Source organism: Aedes aegypti, chromosome 3 (assembly GCF_002204515.2).
Source record: "Aedes aegypti strain LVP_AGWG chromosome 3, AaegL5.0 Primary Assembly, whole genome shotgun sequence".
NCBI lineage: Eukaryota > Metazoa > Arthropoda > Insecta > Diptera > Culicidae > Aedes > Aedes aegypti.
In genome coordinates this window covers 153,909,119-153,928,658 of record NC_035109.1, presented here as the reverse complement: position 1 = coordinate 153,928,658, position 19,540 = coordinate 153,909,119, and the positions used below count along the sequence as shown (strand labels likewise).

General features: G+C 36.4%; 1 protein-coding gene across 2 annotated transcripts in view; it reads left to right on the top strand.

Annotated features, from left to right (window-relative positions):
* The window catches only part of LOC5564181 (TBC1 domain family member 10A), a 61,482-nt gene that overhangs the window by 27,250 nt on the left and 14,692 nt on the right, over positions 1–19,540 (top strand). For both annotated transcript variants that reach the window (XM_021853798.1, XM_001648453.2), the window contains 2 exons: positions 10,063–10,394; positions 13,766–14,130. In XM_021853798.1, the coding sequence (XP_021709490.1) occupies positions 10,128–10,394; positions 13,766–14,130 (632 nt within the window). In that variant the 5' untranslated portion in view covers positions 10,063–10,127. The remainder of the gene's footprint in view (positions 1–10,062; positions 10,395–13,765; positions 14,131–19,540) is intronic.

The following is a 19,540-nucleotide window of genomic DNA, read 5'->3' as shown; positions in this document are numbered from 1 at the left end:
GTTCCTTCAGAAATACAAGGAAGAATCTTTGAAATAAACACTGGTGGAATATATAAAATATTTTTTCGAGGATTCCCTAGAAGAATACCGGAGGATAACCATTTCCATTTGCAAAAAATTGCAAACGTAATCTCTAAAGGAATTCCTTGGAGGAATTCTTGGTGGAACCTTCAAAAAATTCTGAATACAAGAGTTGTAAAATATTGAGTAAATCGTTGTACGTATTTCTAAAGATTTTTTTTAAAGGAATTTCTAGAAAAAAATCGGTGGAGGATTTTCTGGAGAAATTACTAGGGCAATCGCTAGAAGAATCACTAGAAAAACCCCTGGTGGAAATTCTTGGTAGAATTTTTTATGGAATTCTTGTATTAATTGCTTGGAAGGGATTTCTTGAGCAATCTCTTTAAGAGTTTCTTGAGTAATTCCTGATGGAATCGCAGAAACAAAAAATCGTGACAGAATCTGTTTAGAAATTCCTGAAGTTTTGCTAGAGGAATTCTTAAATAAATCTTTGGAGGATTTTTTTTGTGGAATTCTTGAAAAAAAAAACATTGGATGAATTACTACAGAAATCTCTCGGGATGATTTAGTATAAATCTCTGGAGGAATCTGTAGAAAAATTACTAGAAAGAATCGCTGACAAAATTCCTGGTGGAAGTTCTGAAGCAACTCCTTGAGGAATTTAAGGAGGAATTCTAGGAGGAAACCCTGAAAAAAGTCCTGGTGAAATTCTTGGGAAAACTTCTGGAGATGATTTTTTTGAGAAATTCCTTGAGAAGTATCTGAAAGAATTCGTTCTGTTATTCCTGGGTGATGCGTGATGGAATTCTAGGAACTAACTTCAAGAAGAATTTCTGAAAGAATCTTTGGAGAAATGGTTATAGCATTCTCTGGAAGAATTCTTGGAAGCAACCTTGGAGTAATCCCGGGGGAATGACTGCAGAGATTAGTTGAGTTTTTTTTTTGGATTGATCTTTGAATAATTTGTAGAGGAACCTTTGAAGGAACCTCTAGAAGAATGCTACCTGAAGGTTTGCCTGAATGATTCTCTCCGGAGGAATTTCTGGTTGAGTCTGTAGAAAATTTCTAGAGGAATTATTGATAAAATTCCTGGTAGAATCCCAGAAAGAATTTTTGGTGGAATCCCTAGTATAACCCATAGATTTCTGGAAAAAAAAAAATCAAAGTAGAATAACTAGAGGAAACTACTAAGAGATTCTGGATAGAATGCTTGGAAAACTTCACATAGCCATTCCCATATTGATGACTGCTCAGAATAATCCCCGGCAGAGACCCCTCATAATTTTAGAGCTTTGCCGGAACACTTCGTGCGAATTATAACAGGAATTCTTCATCTATATCCATTTTTTTCTGGTAGGGTCGAAGTACCAATAGCCGCATAGCTAAGAACAAAAATTCGTATAAAATCGAAAAATAACGCTAGCGTCATTATTTTTACATCATCTGAAAACTTTTTATCTTGGTTTTGTTGGAAAAATATGAAAACTACGAAAACTCAAATGATAGTATTTATTGTCGCGTGTGCCACTATAGGAATACATGTGCCTATAGTAGCACTATTTTTAATATCTGTTCCTATCTGTTCCTAGCATCAGGGCGTTGGCAAAATACTTATCAAAACCGTATTTTTACAAAACTTTTATATTTTTCCTTCAAAGTGTGAATCAAAAGCTTTCGTTTAATGTAAAAAAGTTCTTAATTTATCAATTATTTCGTATAATAAAAAATAGTTTCTCTCAGTAGTGCTACTATAGGAAAAATAAGTTTACTATAGACGCAAGGGAGCTCAAATTTTAAGCAAAACTAATTGTTTCGATCATTTCATGAACAAAATCAATCTGTGTATCAATGGTACTTTGATAAATAGCTCCTGACCTTCATGTCAAAAAATTTTTGAAAACACTTATAGCAAAACGGCCGTAAAAATCCACTTGTGCGACTATAGGGGACTGTCCACTAAGGGAACATCGACCCTACTGAAATTATGATCGTAGATGATTGGATTGAGATTCGCCTTATGAAAAAATATGAGATGCATTAGGGACTAATTTATTTATTTATTTGTCGTCAATCAATAGTAGACCGTTTCATTACACACAAATTTTACATATTTTTTTAATTTCTAACAGGAATTATAAAGGTACAGAAAAACACATTTCATGCCACAATGTTTTATACACGAGTTTACAATCATCGAACTGAATAGGGTAACGACTGTTTACTTCGTTCTGAACGGCTAACAGTTGGCGCCAGCAGCAAAAAGTACAGACAACAACCTTTCGAACATTCAGTTTCTTTCACTGGCCGCCGTGCAACGACACTGTTGTATGTTTTTCACCCACTGATCGCGCTACGCTGGATTATCAAATTTCTCAAACTTTCAACACAAGCGCATGGAAGAATGGTAGTCGGAGAACTGTCAAAACGTATGGAAAATAATGAAAAACGTAAATTACTTGCAATTAGGAACCTGGATCAAAAAAGTAGTGATAAGAAATCAAGTGTAAAGTGAATACATAACTTTTTGTGTATAGTTTATCTTCCGTGGTGCATTCTTTGCTTCAGGATTTCGTTTTTACTACCACTGAAAAAGAGCCATTTATTGCCTTTTCAGTTTTGAATATCGCCCTATTGAAATATCGCTTCAATTTGTTTTTTGTCGTTGTGAAGTCAATACTAGCGCAATGTTTATTATATGTTGCCATCATCTGATTAAGAGGCTCATATTTGGCATAGTTAGTACGATGATGGCATGTAAGGAATACATTCCGGTTTCGCAGTTGTCGGAAGGGTGCATAAAAATTTAGTTTTGCTAAGAGTTCTGCAGAGTCAGTACGATGTGAAACAATATCATTTACGAAGGACACCATTGCGAATTCACGACACACTTTTAGAGTTTGTATGTTGATAAGCATGCAGCGGGCTTTATAAGAAGGTAAAGGAAATCTTGTCCAACCCTGGGAGGGAGAAACCAATACAAAATTTCTGTACGTCATAGTGAGCCGGGATTCCGCTGTCACGAACTGTCACTGTGAGCCCAGATCTCAATCATTGGACTAACATGGAAAAAGCGCGTAACTGATTAAAACACATTTTCGCATTTCATCAAAAGTGACAAAAATCGAATGAAAATCAATTCATGCACACAATGCAAGTAATGTCACGTGAGCACCTTTCAATCGGATTGAATATAAAGCATTGAAAAACGCATTGATTTACTTTTACCAATATAAATCAATATTTAGTGCATAGAAAACTGTGGCCCTTTTTCCATGTTTGTCAGGAAAAATTGAAAGTACACAACAAAAGACAACTAGCGATTTTCCCCAAGCCTGCCTTGATTGTTGTTGGCAAGCTGGAGTTATCTTGCAGTTCAAACAAACATTGTTCTATATTTCGTGTGTAGTATCGGTGCCTCCCTCCCAGGTCCAACCTAATTTACGTAGGGCAAACAGTAGGAATTGTTTTTGTACTGATTCTATCCGTTCTTCATGTGTTATTGAAAAAGGAGACCAAACTACACTACAATATTCAAGTATTGACCTTACATAAGCAGTATACAACGTTTTAATTGTGTACGGGTCATGGAAACTATAACTAAACCGTTTTATGAATCCAAGCATATTATTTGCTCTGTTGATGATTGTATTATAATGATCAATGAATGTTAGTTTTGAATCTAAGATGACACCTAAGTCTCTGACTCTGTCACATTTTACCACTGGCTGATTTCCTAGGGTGATTGTAACGTTTGGTGCGTCTCATTTTCTATTAAAAACTATTAAGTTACATTTTTTACATTCAATTGCAGCAGGGATTTATTACACCAGTAGGCGAATTCCGGCGCGTATTTTCTTCGAAGAAAAGAAAATTTTCTTGCTGGTGGATTATGGAAGAAAATTTCTTCTCTTCGAAGAAAATATGCGCCGGAATTCACCTGCAGGTGTAGAAGACTTTTATTTCATTTTGGAATATATTTATGTCCTCTTTAATAATAATTTCTAAATAAACTTTCATATCATCAGCGTAAATCAGAACTTTTATGTGTTTAAGGATCAAAGAGATGTCGTTGGCAAACAGTATGAAGAGAAGAGGGCTCAAATGGGAACCATGAGGGACTCCATAGGTGACTTGAATGGGATTCGATTTACTTCCTTTGAATCTAACTATTTGTTGACGGTTGGTTAAGTAGGACTCAATCCATTTCAGAAGATTAGTCTCTATTCCTAGTTTTTGTAATTTGAATAGTAGCATAGGTATATATCAACGCGGTCAAATGCTTTACTGAAGTCAGTATAAAGTGCCTCTGCATGGTGACCATTATTCATTGCAGTGAGTGAGTAATAGGGTAACGACTGTTTATTTCGTTCTCAAATGCTAACAGTTGGCGCCAGCGGCAAAAAGTACAGGCAACAACCTTTTGAACATTCAGTTTCTTCAACTGGCCGCCGTGCGACGACACTGTTGTTTGTATCCCTCTCACTGATCGCGCTACGCTGGATTCTCAAATTTCTCAAACTTCCAACACAAGCGCATGGAAGAATGGTAGTCGGAGAACTGTCAAAACGTATGGAAAATAATGAAAAACGTAAATTACTTGCAATTAGGCAGCTGGATCCAAAAATCAGTGATAAGAAATCAAGTGTAAAGTGAATTCATAACTTTGTGTGTTTAGTTCATCTTCCGTGGTGCTTCCTTTGCTTCAGGATTTCGTTTTTACTACCACTGAAAAAGAGCCATCTAATGCCTTTTCAGTTTTGAATATCGCCCTATTGACAAATTCTATTAGATTTATATTTGTTGAAAGTCCTTTAAAGAATCCATGTTGAGCATTTGTTATTCTGCTTTTAATTTGATTGAATAGTTTTTCATTAATGATTGCTTCGAATAGGCAAAAAATGGCAATACTACGATAATTCCTTATGTCAGATTTTTTTTCCATTTTTAAAGATGGATACCAGGTATGAGCTTTTCCATGATTTTGGAAAAATACCAGACTCTAATGACTTATTAAAAATCCAAAACAATGGAGCTGTAAGTTCTACAGCTAAGCTCTTCATGAATAATGGTGGAATCCCATCTGGTCCAGAACCTTTTGAAACATCTAAGTTATTCAAGGCTTCCATGACGTCCTTTACGTTGATATGACTGAGTTCAATGTCTCTAGTATATTCTGGTAAGAAATCAAAGTAATTGCAATCGCGGTCATCATCATTAAAAGTAGTATAGATTTCCTGAAAGAAAAATGCAAAAAGATCGCAAATTTTCTCGGAGCTATCAGCAACGTTTTTGTCAAAATGCATTATCGAGGGAAAATTATCTGACTTCAGTTTTGTTTTGACGTAAATAAAGAAATTTTTTGGACAAGTTTTTATTTCATTTTCAGTTTTTAAGTTGTAATCCTCATATGCGTTATCTATGGCTTGATTAAGTTGATCACAAATTGATAGATAGCTTGTTAAGTTTTTGTTATTTCGTTTGTTTCTTTATGCGCTTTCTGCATGCATAATTTTTCGATTTTTTTATTTGTTCATTGTACCACACTGGAGTCTTGGAATGGTTTCTTCGCCTTATTCTTTTTAATGAAACCTCGTCAAGAATAATTTCAAATAACAATTTGTAAAATACGTCGACTGAGGTTTCGACATTTCTTTCGCTTCTTAAAATCGTTTGCCTTAAAAACTTCTTCATATTCGCAGTCATCAGGTCTGTTATTCTTGTGTACAAAAATTGAGAGCTCAATTGCCGTATGGAATGCTTCATTTTTCCATAATGGGGTTAGTGATTCAGACACACAGAAGTCCTCATACATATTCGTTATTAAAAAATCTAAATAGTTTTTTTGCTTATTTTAAATGTGGTTAACTTGATTGAGGCCTAAGCTAGCGATTTTGTCAAATAATCGTTATCACCAACGATTGGAAGCAAGATGCACTCATTGTCAGAGTCTGGAATAAAGTCAATGCTTCTTTGATTAAAATCTCCGAATATGTGAACTTTTACTTCTGGAGAGAGCTTAGACATGATTTCGTCAGCGATTTGGAAAAATTTATCATAAGAGTTTTTACGAGCGTTATTTGGGGTAAAGTATACCGAGGCAAATTCATGTGTTTCGCCTTCCACAAGTATTTTCACCCAAACATGTTCGAATTCTTCACATTTTTTCAGAGCTGATAATTTCCGAATTAAATTGAATTGAAACAGCAACTAGAACTCCATCCCCTGACTTCTTTTCAGACGTTTCAAAATACCGGTCATCTCTGTAAACATTGTAGTTACACCCAAACACTTCTTCACTCCTAACTCCTTCATCCCAACTTGTTTCATTGCTAAAATTATTGGGAAGGAACAACTCAAAATTTTGTTATGAATTTCTCTTATCTTCAATAAACTTTTCATTCGGTTAAATTTTGGCAATATTTTTTTTTAATTGATTAGAACCAAAGTTAGCGGGAGTAAGATATGGCTTTCTTGATTTCATGGATTTTGAGCCAATATAGAGAAGCATAGCATTTCGACCTACTTTTTTCAGAAATGTATGAATATAAAAGGGTTAAACCTTATTTTCTGAGAATGTACAACCGCAACACACGATCATATCTGTATGTAAACCTGACACCGTGGTAGTTTTCCTCCTAGTGGAGATATGTTAGTAGTTATTTTACTTGCACCGACGCCCACTACCAATTGCTTGCTTTTTGCCTGAAGCACGTGTATTGCGTTGAGAACACCTACGTACAACGCAACTAAAAACATTTGATGGAAAACGAGTATTCTCGGAAGCCAATTGATATATTGGGCAGTTGCAAACCATTTATTATAGGCTTATGGCGTCGTAGCGGAAGAACGCAACGAGATTTACGATCACAGGCGGAAAAGTTGCTTCCGTTTTAGAAGAAAGTGGAACGAATCTGAGTAGTCAAATTTAGTAGTTGATACCATAAATAGACATTGGTGTTAAATTTACGAAAACCTCATAATGCTTAGCCAAACTAAAGTTTTCCTGAAATATACAAAGAGTCAACATCAATCGAAGCTGCCAGTTTATTGGTCTTACGCCTAATCCTTCTGATCGTGACTTTTGCATATAAATACGACGTGTTCCGTCACATCATCCAAACACCTCCCTGTCTCTGTGTGTAGAAACGTGGCTACATTCATACTAGTGGTCGGAGTTTGTTTTCACTCATCTGTCTGCTGTTTTTATCGTTACTGCAAATATAGTAAACCACCGCCGTGTAAACTGAGCTCGTCGGACTTCTTAGTAGGTACCGTAAAACGGGGTGACTTTGTTAGTTTTTTATGGAAGGAAATCTTTTTATTCTTTTAAACAAGTATCGGTATCTTACCCAGACAACCAGAAGTCGCTAAAAAGTGCACGTAATAATTCGTTTACTCGTGCAAATCACATCAAACCCGCAAAACACGGTGGATAAATTTGTCAGACTGATGAGTTTCATCGCATAAAACGCTTCTTTTCTGAGTTCATTTGTACATTTTGTTTCGTCTCGTACACTCGTACAAAGTAAGTCGAATCATTCCGTAGCAGCTGTCAAATGAACATTTGTTATCATAAGCTTAATCGCATAAGATCACAAATTATTTCGGTAGAAAATTTATACACTCGCATTGTATGCTATTATTCATCACATAATATATGCACGCATATCGCCTCCACTTTTGTACGTAGAAGGCCTTTTCGCGACATCTTATAAGTGACAATTTGCACATACAAAGCCTCCAGGTGATTTCGTTATGCGTACATTTTGGTTGTCTGGGTAGTTATTGATTGGGGCTAAAATATCGTATGACGATTTGTTTTGAATCGATCAATAATATTTGATATAATCGAAATTTGATTTTCGATTTTGAGGTAACATTTGGATGTAAATAGGTATGTAAAAACATGAGGATTAGAGGATATAAATAGAAAACGTGGTTTACATTTTATGCATTAAAATACAGAATTCTTAGAAAATATCACTAAGAAAAGTTATTACCAGCACAAAACCCATGATAAGTTTTTACATTTTTGTATAATATTAAAAATTATATTTCTGAATTGATAGATTCTCATGTTTTGGCATATGTTGAATGTGAATCAATCGTTTTTTAAATAATAATGGATATACTTTTAACGACATTGGACAAACTGCACTTTGTAAATAGTTCGTTGCATACTTCTAGGCGTTTACTTTCAGTTCTTCCTTTGTGATAATCAATTATGGTATAAGTCAACAAACGATGAAATTCTGCACTACTGAGGCATTGCCGTTTCATTTACAACACTCCTTGAATTTTTCTTCACTACTTCTCCTTGAAGTTACTCCACACTGGAGCAAAGCCAGTTTTATATTTTTCAAAAGGCTCATGTGTATTAAGGCATGACGGAGCCGAATGCTTCAAATTTATCATAAAATAGAGCCTGCTTCTTAACATAGTGTTCTATGAGAATTACTATAGTTGAAAGTTCATCAAAATTTTAGATTTTTCATTCGTATATCGTGTGGCAAAAATGATTTATCCCTTATTAAGCCAAGGAGACTGCCAGATACAAATGTTCCTGAGGCGTACCCGTAATCGAACTTGGTGTTCAAATAAAAAGCTTGGAATGTGCTCGATTCTAAAAAATATGGCTCTGACATGGAGTGTTATACTAATATGTTATTAACTTTTGTATTCGTTTGCTTAAATGATTATCGCAAGTTTTGTTATTTCATTTGGCAAGTCATATAACCCGAACTATAAAAGTTACTCATAGTATCAAATATACCCCGTTTTACGGTATGTACGTGATGTGCTCCATTTCCAGTGACTTCAGTTCAGAGAGTACACATCGCGGATATTCGTTCTATGAAAGGAAAGGCTTAATTTGCTCGGATCGGATGGACGCGGTGACGAAGCGACACGACGATTGCCAAACAAGCGCGCTTCCTTCATTGCGCTCTCGCTTAGTTAGGGTTCAGAAAAGTCAATGGGCAATAGTTGGACCAGCAGTAACTAGTTGCCGGGAGAATTAAAGTTCTGAACGTAATGAATTGCGATAGCGAGCAAAGTTTATTAGCATTCGGCGTGTTTATAAGGCCATCCATCCAATATTAATTGTTGTGGGTGGATTGATCGGAATATCAACCATTTTGCAAATATAATTGAGCCTATCAAGTTAATGAGTTTGAATAAGTATTCCCTTTTGATATGTAAGGAAAATCAAAATTCCATGTAACGTAAAATCAGGTAAACTTGTCATTCCAATATATCTAGCTCTAGTGGCTCGGATTTGAATTAGACTTGGACTGGATTTGGATTGGATTTGGATTGGATTTGGATTGGATTTGGATTGGATTTGGATTGGATTTGGATTGGATTTGGATTGGATTTGGATTGGATTTGGATTGGATTTAGATTGGATTTGGATTGGATTTGGATTGGATTTGGATTGGATTTGGATTGGATTTGGATTGGATTTGGAATGGATTTGGATTGGATTTGGATTGGATTTGGATTGGATTTGGATTGGATTTGGATTAGATTTGATTTGAGATTTGGGCACAAATGAAGTCTAAGATTTTTACTGAGTTATATTAGATATTTGAACAGATTTCTAAAGAGATTTGGACATATATTTGGATAGTATTTTGATTTGGATAGAAGCTTGGACTTATGTGTTTATTCTACGCGGCGCGTGAGGTGAGACGAGTCGAATGAGGTGACAAGTGTCGACTCGCTCCCATTTGATTAACATTAGTCGTCTCACGTCACTCGCGGTGAGAGCGACTCGTCTCGACTCACACGGCGCGCAGAATAAGCACATTAGATTTGGGCAAATGTTTGGATAGTGATTTGGACAAAGATTTCAACATAGTTACAAACAGAGATTCAAAAAAAAAAGGCTTGAACAGATTTGGATAGGAATTTGAAAGAGAATATGATATAGATATATCATAGACTTGAACAGAAAGTTGGATAGAATACCTATTACTTGATGTTCTATCAGTTTACACATTTTTCTAACTATCTTTTAACACTTATAACCATCCACAGATAAACACCCGTTTCAAGTATTCCGTCCGCGTGGCTATCGGAGCCCCGCCATTCCCCTAGCGGCCATGGCCACCTCACCTACTTCGACCAATACCTCGAACTCGATTTCGTTGAACCGACAGTCGAGCAAAAATGCCGACTCGATATCGCTCTGTTCAACCACCAGTGCCTTCTCGACGTGCCCGGATCGGCACGGATTCTACGGCGGCAGTCAGTTCTCGGAGAAACCGGCGAAGGAGACGCTCACCCGGGAGCAGATCATCGCTCGGGAAAAGAAATGGCTGCATATGATGAAACACTGGCAGGAGTATATGAACAAAAACTACAAGAAGGTGAGTTTTTTGCACTTAAAAAATCCTAGAATCTATAATCAATACCCTAAAATCATTTACCCGAACGTCATTTACCCGAATTCGGCATTAACCCGATTGGTACAGTGCTTTGAATAAATCAAGTTCTTAATAAATTCTTGGTGCAATGAGTATGATTTCGCTTCGATAGTCAATTGTCTTGAGGACAATGTTGCTAATATTCAAAGATGGCGTCCTCTACTAATCGTTGCTTGCGCACTAGCAGCAAATACTGAATAACGTTTTTAGGGTGATACGTTTGAGTGATTGACTTATCCAACGGAGTACTAAATTCATTCAGTCCAAGAATTGTAACACTAGAGCGGGGCACGCTTCCGTATGCTCCCCACGCTCTAGTGTCAAAATTTTTGGACCGAGTGAATGCAGTTTCAATTTTGGAAAATGATCGATTCTAAGTAGAACCTTAACCTTCAGGCTGTCGCGCTGTTGTTCTTTATACATCAACTGTGATTAACATGCTATCATTTTACAACAAATACACTCTCGTGGATAAGTTTGGGTTCACCCCCTAAAAAACATACAAAAGTGTTCAGTCCATATCTCTGTGATTACACGTCCAATTGAAACTCTTTAAGCCGCATTCGAAAGGCAAAGAGTTATTCTTGCTTTGTATGTATTTTTCCAAAAAAGTTCAAAAAACTTTTGATACTAAATTTTTACCTAAAGTTGTGACATTTTTCAAAAAACACACTGAAAAATCATATCTAATTTCCTCAGCATTGGATCGACCAAAATTTAAAATCAAAGTGTCATAAGAATCGTAATCTATGCACGGGAGTGTATATTAGACTGATGCAAATTTTGAAGTTTTTGCTCCCCTATGATTAAACGGTGTCAATTATGATGAAAATCATTCTCCCAAAATGTGAAGTGATTTGGAAGAAATTTGGTTGTGCACACGCCATTCGAAGTTTCTATGGAAATTACTATGGAAAAGACAAACCTTTTGTGTTCAGTCCTCTAACTGCTCGAAATAATAATCTATGGAAATGTGAACAAACTCTACTTATGTGAAATTTTACCAGCTACAACTTTGCCGAAGACCACAATTTGCTGGGACGTAAGGATAATTTGTTATTAGTGTTAACAAAGTTTAAAGCATGCTGAAATGATCATTCAATTACTTTCAGAGCAACACTGCTTTTTTGCTGTAGAACATAGTAGCCTGGATTACTTTGATCTATTCTCCCCCCATGAGCACCACTGTTGCCTGCCGAACAGTTGGTTAAGCATGCAAAATGCAAACCCAGTTTATGATTAAGAATAGCAATTTATCCATAAATCCTATCGAAATGTGGTCTTCAGCAAAGTTGTAGCTGGAAGGATTTCACATGAGAAGAGCTTGTTCACTTTTCCATAAAATATTATGTCGCAGCGATAGAGGCCTGAACACAAAAAGTTGGCGTATTCCATAGTAATCTCCATATAAACTTCAAATGGCTTGTGCACAGTCAAATTTCTTCCGAATCATTTCAAACTTTGGGAGGATGCTATTTACCATAAAATAAATCGTTTAAGCATAGGGGAGCCAACTTTTCAAAATTTGCATCACTCTAGTGTATATCTAGCGACACCAAACCAAAATGTATTCCTCAAGAATCTTACGGAGAACAATACTCAACAGTTTTTGTTTTCAGTATGCCCCTTTACAATGCGGTAAAATCAACAAATGTACATAGAAGTCGCATAACAATGAACAGTGTTCATTGTTATGCAAGTTGTAATAAATGTAGAACCATATGAAAATAAGAAAAATATATTGTCTGTAAAAATAACGTCATTTTTCGAGCATTTCGAAAAAAGTTTGCGTATGATATTTTGTAAAATACTATCAACAAAATAATATTGCTTTCAGAAGTAATCATACCCTGTATTTTGGGAACATAGAGATTCCTTCCTTCGATTTTGGGATTTTTGTGTGTCAGTATATTCTGCAACCCGATAATTCTATAAGTCGATGGTCCCTTGAATATCGAGTTATAGAGAATCGACTGTAGTAAGAAATAATATTACATACTTGACGATTGAAATAAAGTTCAATTTCGTGAAATCTATAATGAAATGTTGAAAAAAGTGTATCCTAGGCAAACTTAATTGTGATTTAAATGTAGGAAATGTGACCATAATGATGAATCTGACAATTGTTTGCATTATTTAGGCAAGAAAAGTCGTGAACGAAATTAAGTGGAATAAATTAATAACTTGAAAAATAGAAGAGATAGGGTTTTGGTGTCTTCTGAACATTTGTTTGTTTGCTCAAGGCGCGTTATATGCAAAAGTGTCCTATACGCCAAATTTCATAGCTTTCGAAATTCGCTCTCAAACTTTTTTATTTCAAAAGATAGCGCAACAAAATGTTCTACAATATTGAAGATTATAAAAAATATGAAAACTTTGTAGAACTTTTTTTTCTATATCTATTAGTTTTTATCGTTTAGTTAGTGCTGCCGAAAATACCATCAGAGTGCCGAAGCCATCATTTACCTTAAATGGAAATGTGTGGACTTTTCATGATTCTTATTTCGGACACTATGAATCGAACTCCGGACAACTCATGAAAATCATAACTAGAATAGTCAAATCAACATTTGAAATCACTAGACCAATGAAGAGGCATCTAAGGCAGTTGAGCATTATAAATTTTCATAAGTATTTATGGAAAATGCTTATTAAATAATACTCGAAAATGAGAATCTTTGAGCAGCAAAAATTGAGACTTCTTCTTCTTCTTCTTCTTCTTGGCATTACGTCCCAACTGGGACATAGCCTGCTTCTCAGATTAGTGTTCTTATGACCACTTCCACAGTTATTGACTGAGAGCTTTCTTTGCCAAGGTTTGCCATTTTCGCATTGTGCATCGTGTGGCAGGTACGAACATACTCTATGCCCAGGGAAGTCAAGGAAATTTCCACTACGAAAATATTCTGGACCGGGAATCGAACCCAGACACCATCAGCATGGCTTTGCTTGGTAGTCGCGGACTCTAACCACTCGGCTGAAGCTGTCACAAAATATTCTAGAAAAACAGATAAATATGTATATGTGGCAACCCTATTGAATAGAATTCTTGTAAAGTAGTCTATAAAGTATGATATAAAGATGACGCTCCAAGATGTGCTCAATCGTCTTAAAAAAACACTCATGGAGTCAAAAATAACGATTATCGAAGCATTTTTAAGTGCTTAACTTTAAGAGATTTTTACAAATTTACCACAAAATACCATTTTGTTAAATATCGCATTCGGGAAAATGGCTTTAGGGTAGATGTAAAAATGTATAGAATCCTCTGAATACATTACATATTCATGTCAACTTCTTTTTTCTTCCCACAGCTTAGGGAACGATGCCGGAAGGGCATCCCGCAGGCGGTGCGTCCCCGGGCGTGGTTCTACCTGACAGGAGCCTACCAGCTGCACCAGAAGTATCCCGATCGGTACAACGATCTGCTCCGGCAGCCGGGCAATCCGCAAATAATCGAGGAAATCAAGAAGGACCAACATCGGCAGTTTCCCCATCACGAGATGTTCATCGACGAGGAGAAACCCGGCCAGAAGGAGCTGTTCAACGTGCTGAAGGCGTACTCGATACACAATCCCAAAGTAGGTTACTGCCAGGCCCAAGCGCCGATCGCTGCCTTTCTACTAATGCATTTGCCGAGCGAGCAAGCCTTCTGGTGCTTTGTTACTATCTGCGATAAGTGAGTATCTGCTTTGATTAATGATTTGCTGTACTAGCGGCTTGCCAAGCTTGAGTTTTTTGGGGGTGCGTTTTTAAAGCTAATGGGTTTTGGATTAACCGAAGACACATAAACGCTACCGAGGGTGAGATAACGATTAATCATTATAGTTGAAGCTAAACAGTAGAGGGTGCGAAATGAAGCGCACTATTATCACTATTATTGGTGTTTGCAATTTTTCCACCCATAGATATTGCTGTTGAAAGCCTATAGCTATCACAGCAGTGCTAGGGAATTTACGATGATAGTAGGGGTGATTTACCTGGTAAGTGGAATAGATAGTCATACACACTATTCACATCCTTGAAAACGATGCTTTTACATTTCACACTGAAGTGTGATCAGGTCATTGAGAAGGCCTAGTGCACTGCTTTGATAACACTTACAAAGACAAAACGTATGTAATTCACATGCGCATACTAAAAATGAACAAATTTTAATCCGCAAAAAAATGTGTTACAAAAAAAATTCTGGCGATTCTCTGACCTAAACATATGATCTGCCCAACCATTCGCAGAGTTGATTTAATGTGGGTGCTCTTTTTTCATTGTGTAACAAAACACCCTGCAATTAGCTGTTCTCTGTAGACACGCGCAGCTTGGCGCTCCAGTTTGTGCTGTTTTGATGTAGGAGAGCAAAATAAAAAATGAAAAACTCATCGGCCGACAGTCGTGCCACAAAGCATAAACACTAACTACAGTCCGTAGAAGCGTCTGCATGTTTACGAGACGCCCTGAAAGTAGGTATCGTGTTGCAAGTGCTAGAAATGGTGCGATCGTTTATCGTTTGCGATCGCAGTGGGTATGCATGTAACTACTAGTCATCGGTTGCATAGTTTCCGATTTGATCTTTACTGTTACAACCTATTGAGAAGATGATTAGCAAATTTACGACTTAAAGTGTGAATCTATTAGGTCGATCCTCGTAAACGTAAAGAACATTAACTTGTGGACGATTGAGCGTAGTTTGTTGGATCGTGAAATGAGATAGTTTTGAAAATTCGAGTTACTGTAATAATATGGATTACATATAGTTCTCCATGTAATAACAGCCATTCATTAATTAAGCAAAACTTGGTAAATATAATTAGTATGACACACTTTGTCACAGGCTTTATCATTAGAATCAAAGTCGTTATTATAGACGGCATTTTCATGTCATGAAACCGTCGCTGAAATAATCTGTTGTACGATTACCATTTTATAATTTCGACCTTGAAACTTAAAAAAAACATTTTAACGATTTGGGATAGCCTCTATGTTCTAAGTAAGATATTTCTAAGTCCACATCTTCATTCAATATAATTGTGAAATTATTTTAAGGATGTTCTTAGGATCAAAAACTACACTTTTGTCTTCTCATACAAGTGTTCATATTTTCTAGTCCACTTCTGCATGCCAGGATCATTTAGAACCACTGCACAAATCAATTACCCTGGCAGTCAGTAACACATTTTGAATTGAACAAAGATCACGCTTTGTAATTGCAGTGGATCATAGTTTATATAGTGACTAATGTCCCAAACAAAGTTGAATAGCAAAAAATAGCCCGTTGTGTTACCGATAACAACATTTTATAACACAGTTTAGTTTTATTTTGGTTTAATTAGCAATTATGTATACTAATGACATCATAAGAATATCTCATTGTGTTATTTTTTGACAACAATTTTTGTTATACAATCAACTCTCCCCAACTCCATATTTAGGGGATCATCGACTTACGGAGGTATCGAGTTACAGAACACAAAACCAATGCAAATGTGGTAGATATTCATTCATAGAAGCAAAGAAGACCTTTAATAAGCAAAGAAACCCTTTACAGGGTGTCCGCAAATTATCCGAACAGCAAAATATACGAAAGATGATCTCGCATTGAAAACAATGAAAAATCAATGTCCATGTATATTTTCTAATACATCTATATGCTAACACAAAATGAAACTTTAAATAATTTCGAATTAATTGCTTGTTGCTGAGAAAGGCAAATTTAAATTTTTCGGAGACGATTTTCCTGAGGGCCGCTAGTCATACTGGAGATGTGTTATCCCTAAAATCTAAAAGAGATGGAACCAAATGTCCTATTATTATTTGAAGTAACCTACAGTTAAGTGGCTTCAAGTTATACTGGAAATAGAAAATTATACGGTCCAAATCCAGTGAGTTCTACGGACATTTCTCCTCCGTCATAAAGCTCGAAAAACACCTCTCTTTAAGAAACCTCGACACATTTGGCTTGATTTTACAAATATTTGAATTCGGAAATGTGTCAAACTTACTTCTTAAGAATGTAATAAGCCAATGGTTAAAACCATGTAAAAATATTGAATTTATTATGCTTGATTGTATAGAGACATGTCTTCAAATTTTGTACGGATAATTTGCGGACACCCTGTAATAATTCTAAGAAGATAAGATTTTGCATTCGAATCTTTTACAAATAACTCCTCAGAGCCCTTGAAACTGCTTTCAAGGACTTCTACAGAATTTAACCCAGATTTTAACAGCTTCATGCATGAATCTCTCGAAATTCTTCAAAAAAAATCCAGGAGACAATATAAAAATTGACCCGAACATTTTTACAAGTACTACCCTACGATTCTTAATCTTTTCAGAATCTCTTTGAGAAATTTCTTAGAAGATCCTATCAGAAATTTGTCGATATATTCTACCAAGATATTTTCTAAAATATTCTTCAAGACTTCTAATAGGATGCCATCTGATGTTATCACTGTGATTTTTCTCAGATAAACTTCTGGAAGTTCTACGGTCTTCTCAAGGATCATGAGGTTTCCTTCAGAACTTCTCACAAGAATTCCATCGGAAATTTTTACCGCATTTTGCTAAGATTCACAGCTTTATTTTCTTCAGATGTTTATTCAAGAAAAGCTGTAAGAACTTTTTAATCTTGTGTCCTTTGCATTTCTCAGTATATCTTTCATGTATTTTCCAGTGTTCGTTTAAGAATACACGCTCAAAAAAGCGTTCTGGAAAACGTGAACTGTCAAAAATACACCGGGAACTACCATCATTGGTCACAGATACATGATCTAGTTCACGGTGTATTTTTGCTTGTTGACGAGTTCACGTCTGCTGTTCACGGATACGAGAACGGATTTTTTCTGTGTACTGAAGTTCCTATACGAGCAAAGGCAAGGCCTCTCATATGAGTTCTTCCCGGAATTGTGCAAGAATACTTAAGAAGATACTTCGAAATTGCTTTCAATGAATATTTGAATACCCCGATAAACGGGTATTCTTCCAGTTTTTTTTTTGAGGATTATTTCAATTTTTTTTAATACATTATTACTGGGATTCCTTCCTTGGCCGAGTGGTTAGAGTCCGCGGCTACAAAGCAAAGCCATGCTAAAGGTGTCTGGGTTCGAATCCCGGTCGGTCCAGATTCTTTTCGTAATGGAAATTTCCTTGACTCCCCTGGGCATAGAGTATTATCGTACCTGCCACACGATATACGAATGTGAAAATGGCAACTTTGGCAAAGGAAGCTCTTAGTTAATAACTGTGGAAGTGCTCATAAGAACACTAAGCTGAGAAGCAGGCTCTGTCTCAGTGAGGACGTTAATGTCAAGAAGAAGAAGAAGTACTGGGATTCTTCCAAGAATATCTCACAGCCACCATACAAAACTTCTACTGGGACTTTTTTGAAAATATTCTGCCGTGAATCGCAAGTCAGTCCCATCTGTAAAAAGTAGGCATTGAGATAATGGGTTGTGAGGTTTCCAACCACGTTTTCCATACGAATATTCAAAAAATTCCAAAGGATTGGAACATGATCAAACCTTAATGAAACTTTCACAATTTGCTTTTCACTACAATATCTTTCCAAGAAAATTATAGAGATGATCAAAACACGATTCCTTCTTATGTTACACGGAGCGGAAATCTGTAGTGGGACTGATATGCGATTACTTTTCATTATGGGACAATTTGACTTCCTGTTTTTTTCCTAATTTTTCCAAACAAATCATATCATCTCATCCCGACCAGTGGATTACAACAGAGTTGTTACAGATTTTGTTAGTCGGTTAGCGCGTTTTTTCCAACACAAAATGTTATAATTTTGACTAGTTAGTAGTAGAGTTACTGTGCACGCGCTGCAACTCCAGGTGCAGGTGATGCGCCCTCGAGTTGCTCACTTGAACGAAGTAGGTGATGAGTTTGAAAAGCTTGCGTCTCCAAAATGTTGCTATGTGCTTCATTCGTGTCTCGTGCGCTTCGGCTCATGCGCTCGTCTCATGAGCTAATCTCCTGGAGACCGGGTGCTACTAGCAATAAACAAAGTGGCAAGTGATTGTAATTTTTCCAAGCATGTATATGTTCGTGTTCAGCTTTTCTATGAAACGATATTCATACAGTTGATTTTCAGAAAATCAAAAATGAGTCACAGGCAGATGGTATCTGACGAAGAGCTTTTCAAAATCAATGTCACTGCCAAAGAAGCAATTTGTCTTCGATGCGACAGAAAAATAACAGATTTGCGCAAGTTTAGCTATTATCGACATTATAGAAAAGTCCACAAAGATATTGCCCGAAAATTAGGATCGTTGATTGACGAAGACGATGAGAACGCCACAGAATCAGCCAAGAAAATCCCGAAAATTGAAATTCGCATGGACACTCATTTCATCGTTAGTGGAACTCTTTACGGTCAATGGGCTTCCATTGAACCTGCTACGCTATCCTGCCTTTCAAAGAATCATTCGGCCAATCGAGGATGGTCTGAAAAATGCATGTCATATGAATCCGGAAACCATGAAACAAGTTTTGCGTCAGGTCAGCACTCGCATGCAGAAGCTCATAATTGCCGATATTAAGACATATACATCAAACAACAAATTATTCACCTTTGACAGGCTCGAAGAACTTTACTTACATAGTTTTCGCTCAATAACTGGACGCTCTCTAACCTAACTGCTTTTAAACGAGGCGTTCGACTCTATTTTTGAATAAAGTTTGTTTTATCACGACTGATTTCCAACAAAATTACAAGGTAAAAATGTTTTGGATTATTCTTTTTACAAGAATTTAAATTAAGGGTTGTCGACAACCATACAACCCCTCTTAAGGTGAAGATGAATCGAAGCCAAACCTAAAATTTTCAAGGGCACGAATCTGGAGAACTAGACATCTATTTGAACTGAAAACTTAATCGATTGATCACTAGCTGGTGGTGACCTATCGATTACGTTTTCAGCTCAAACGGATGTTCAGTTCTTCAGATTTGTGCTCTTGAAAATTCTTCACCTTAATGTTTTTTGTAAGAACATTCTACAATATTGATATAACATGATACACACCAACTTCCTTCATTAGTAATAACTCATTAATCGGTGTTTGTTGGCATAATGCAA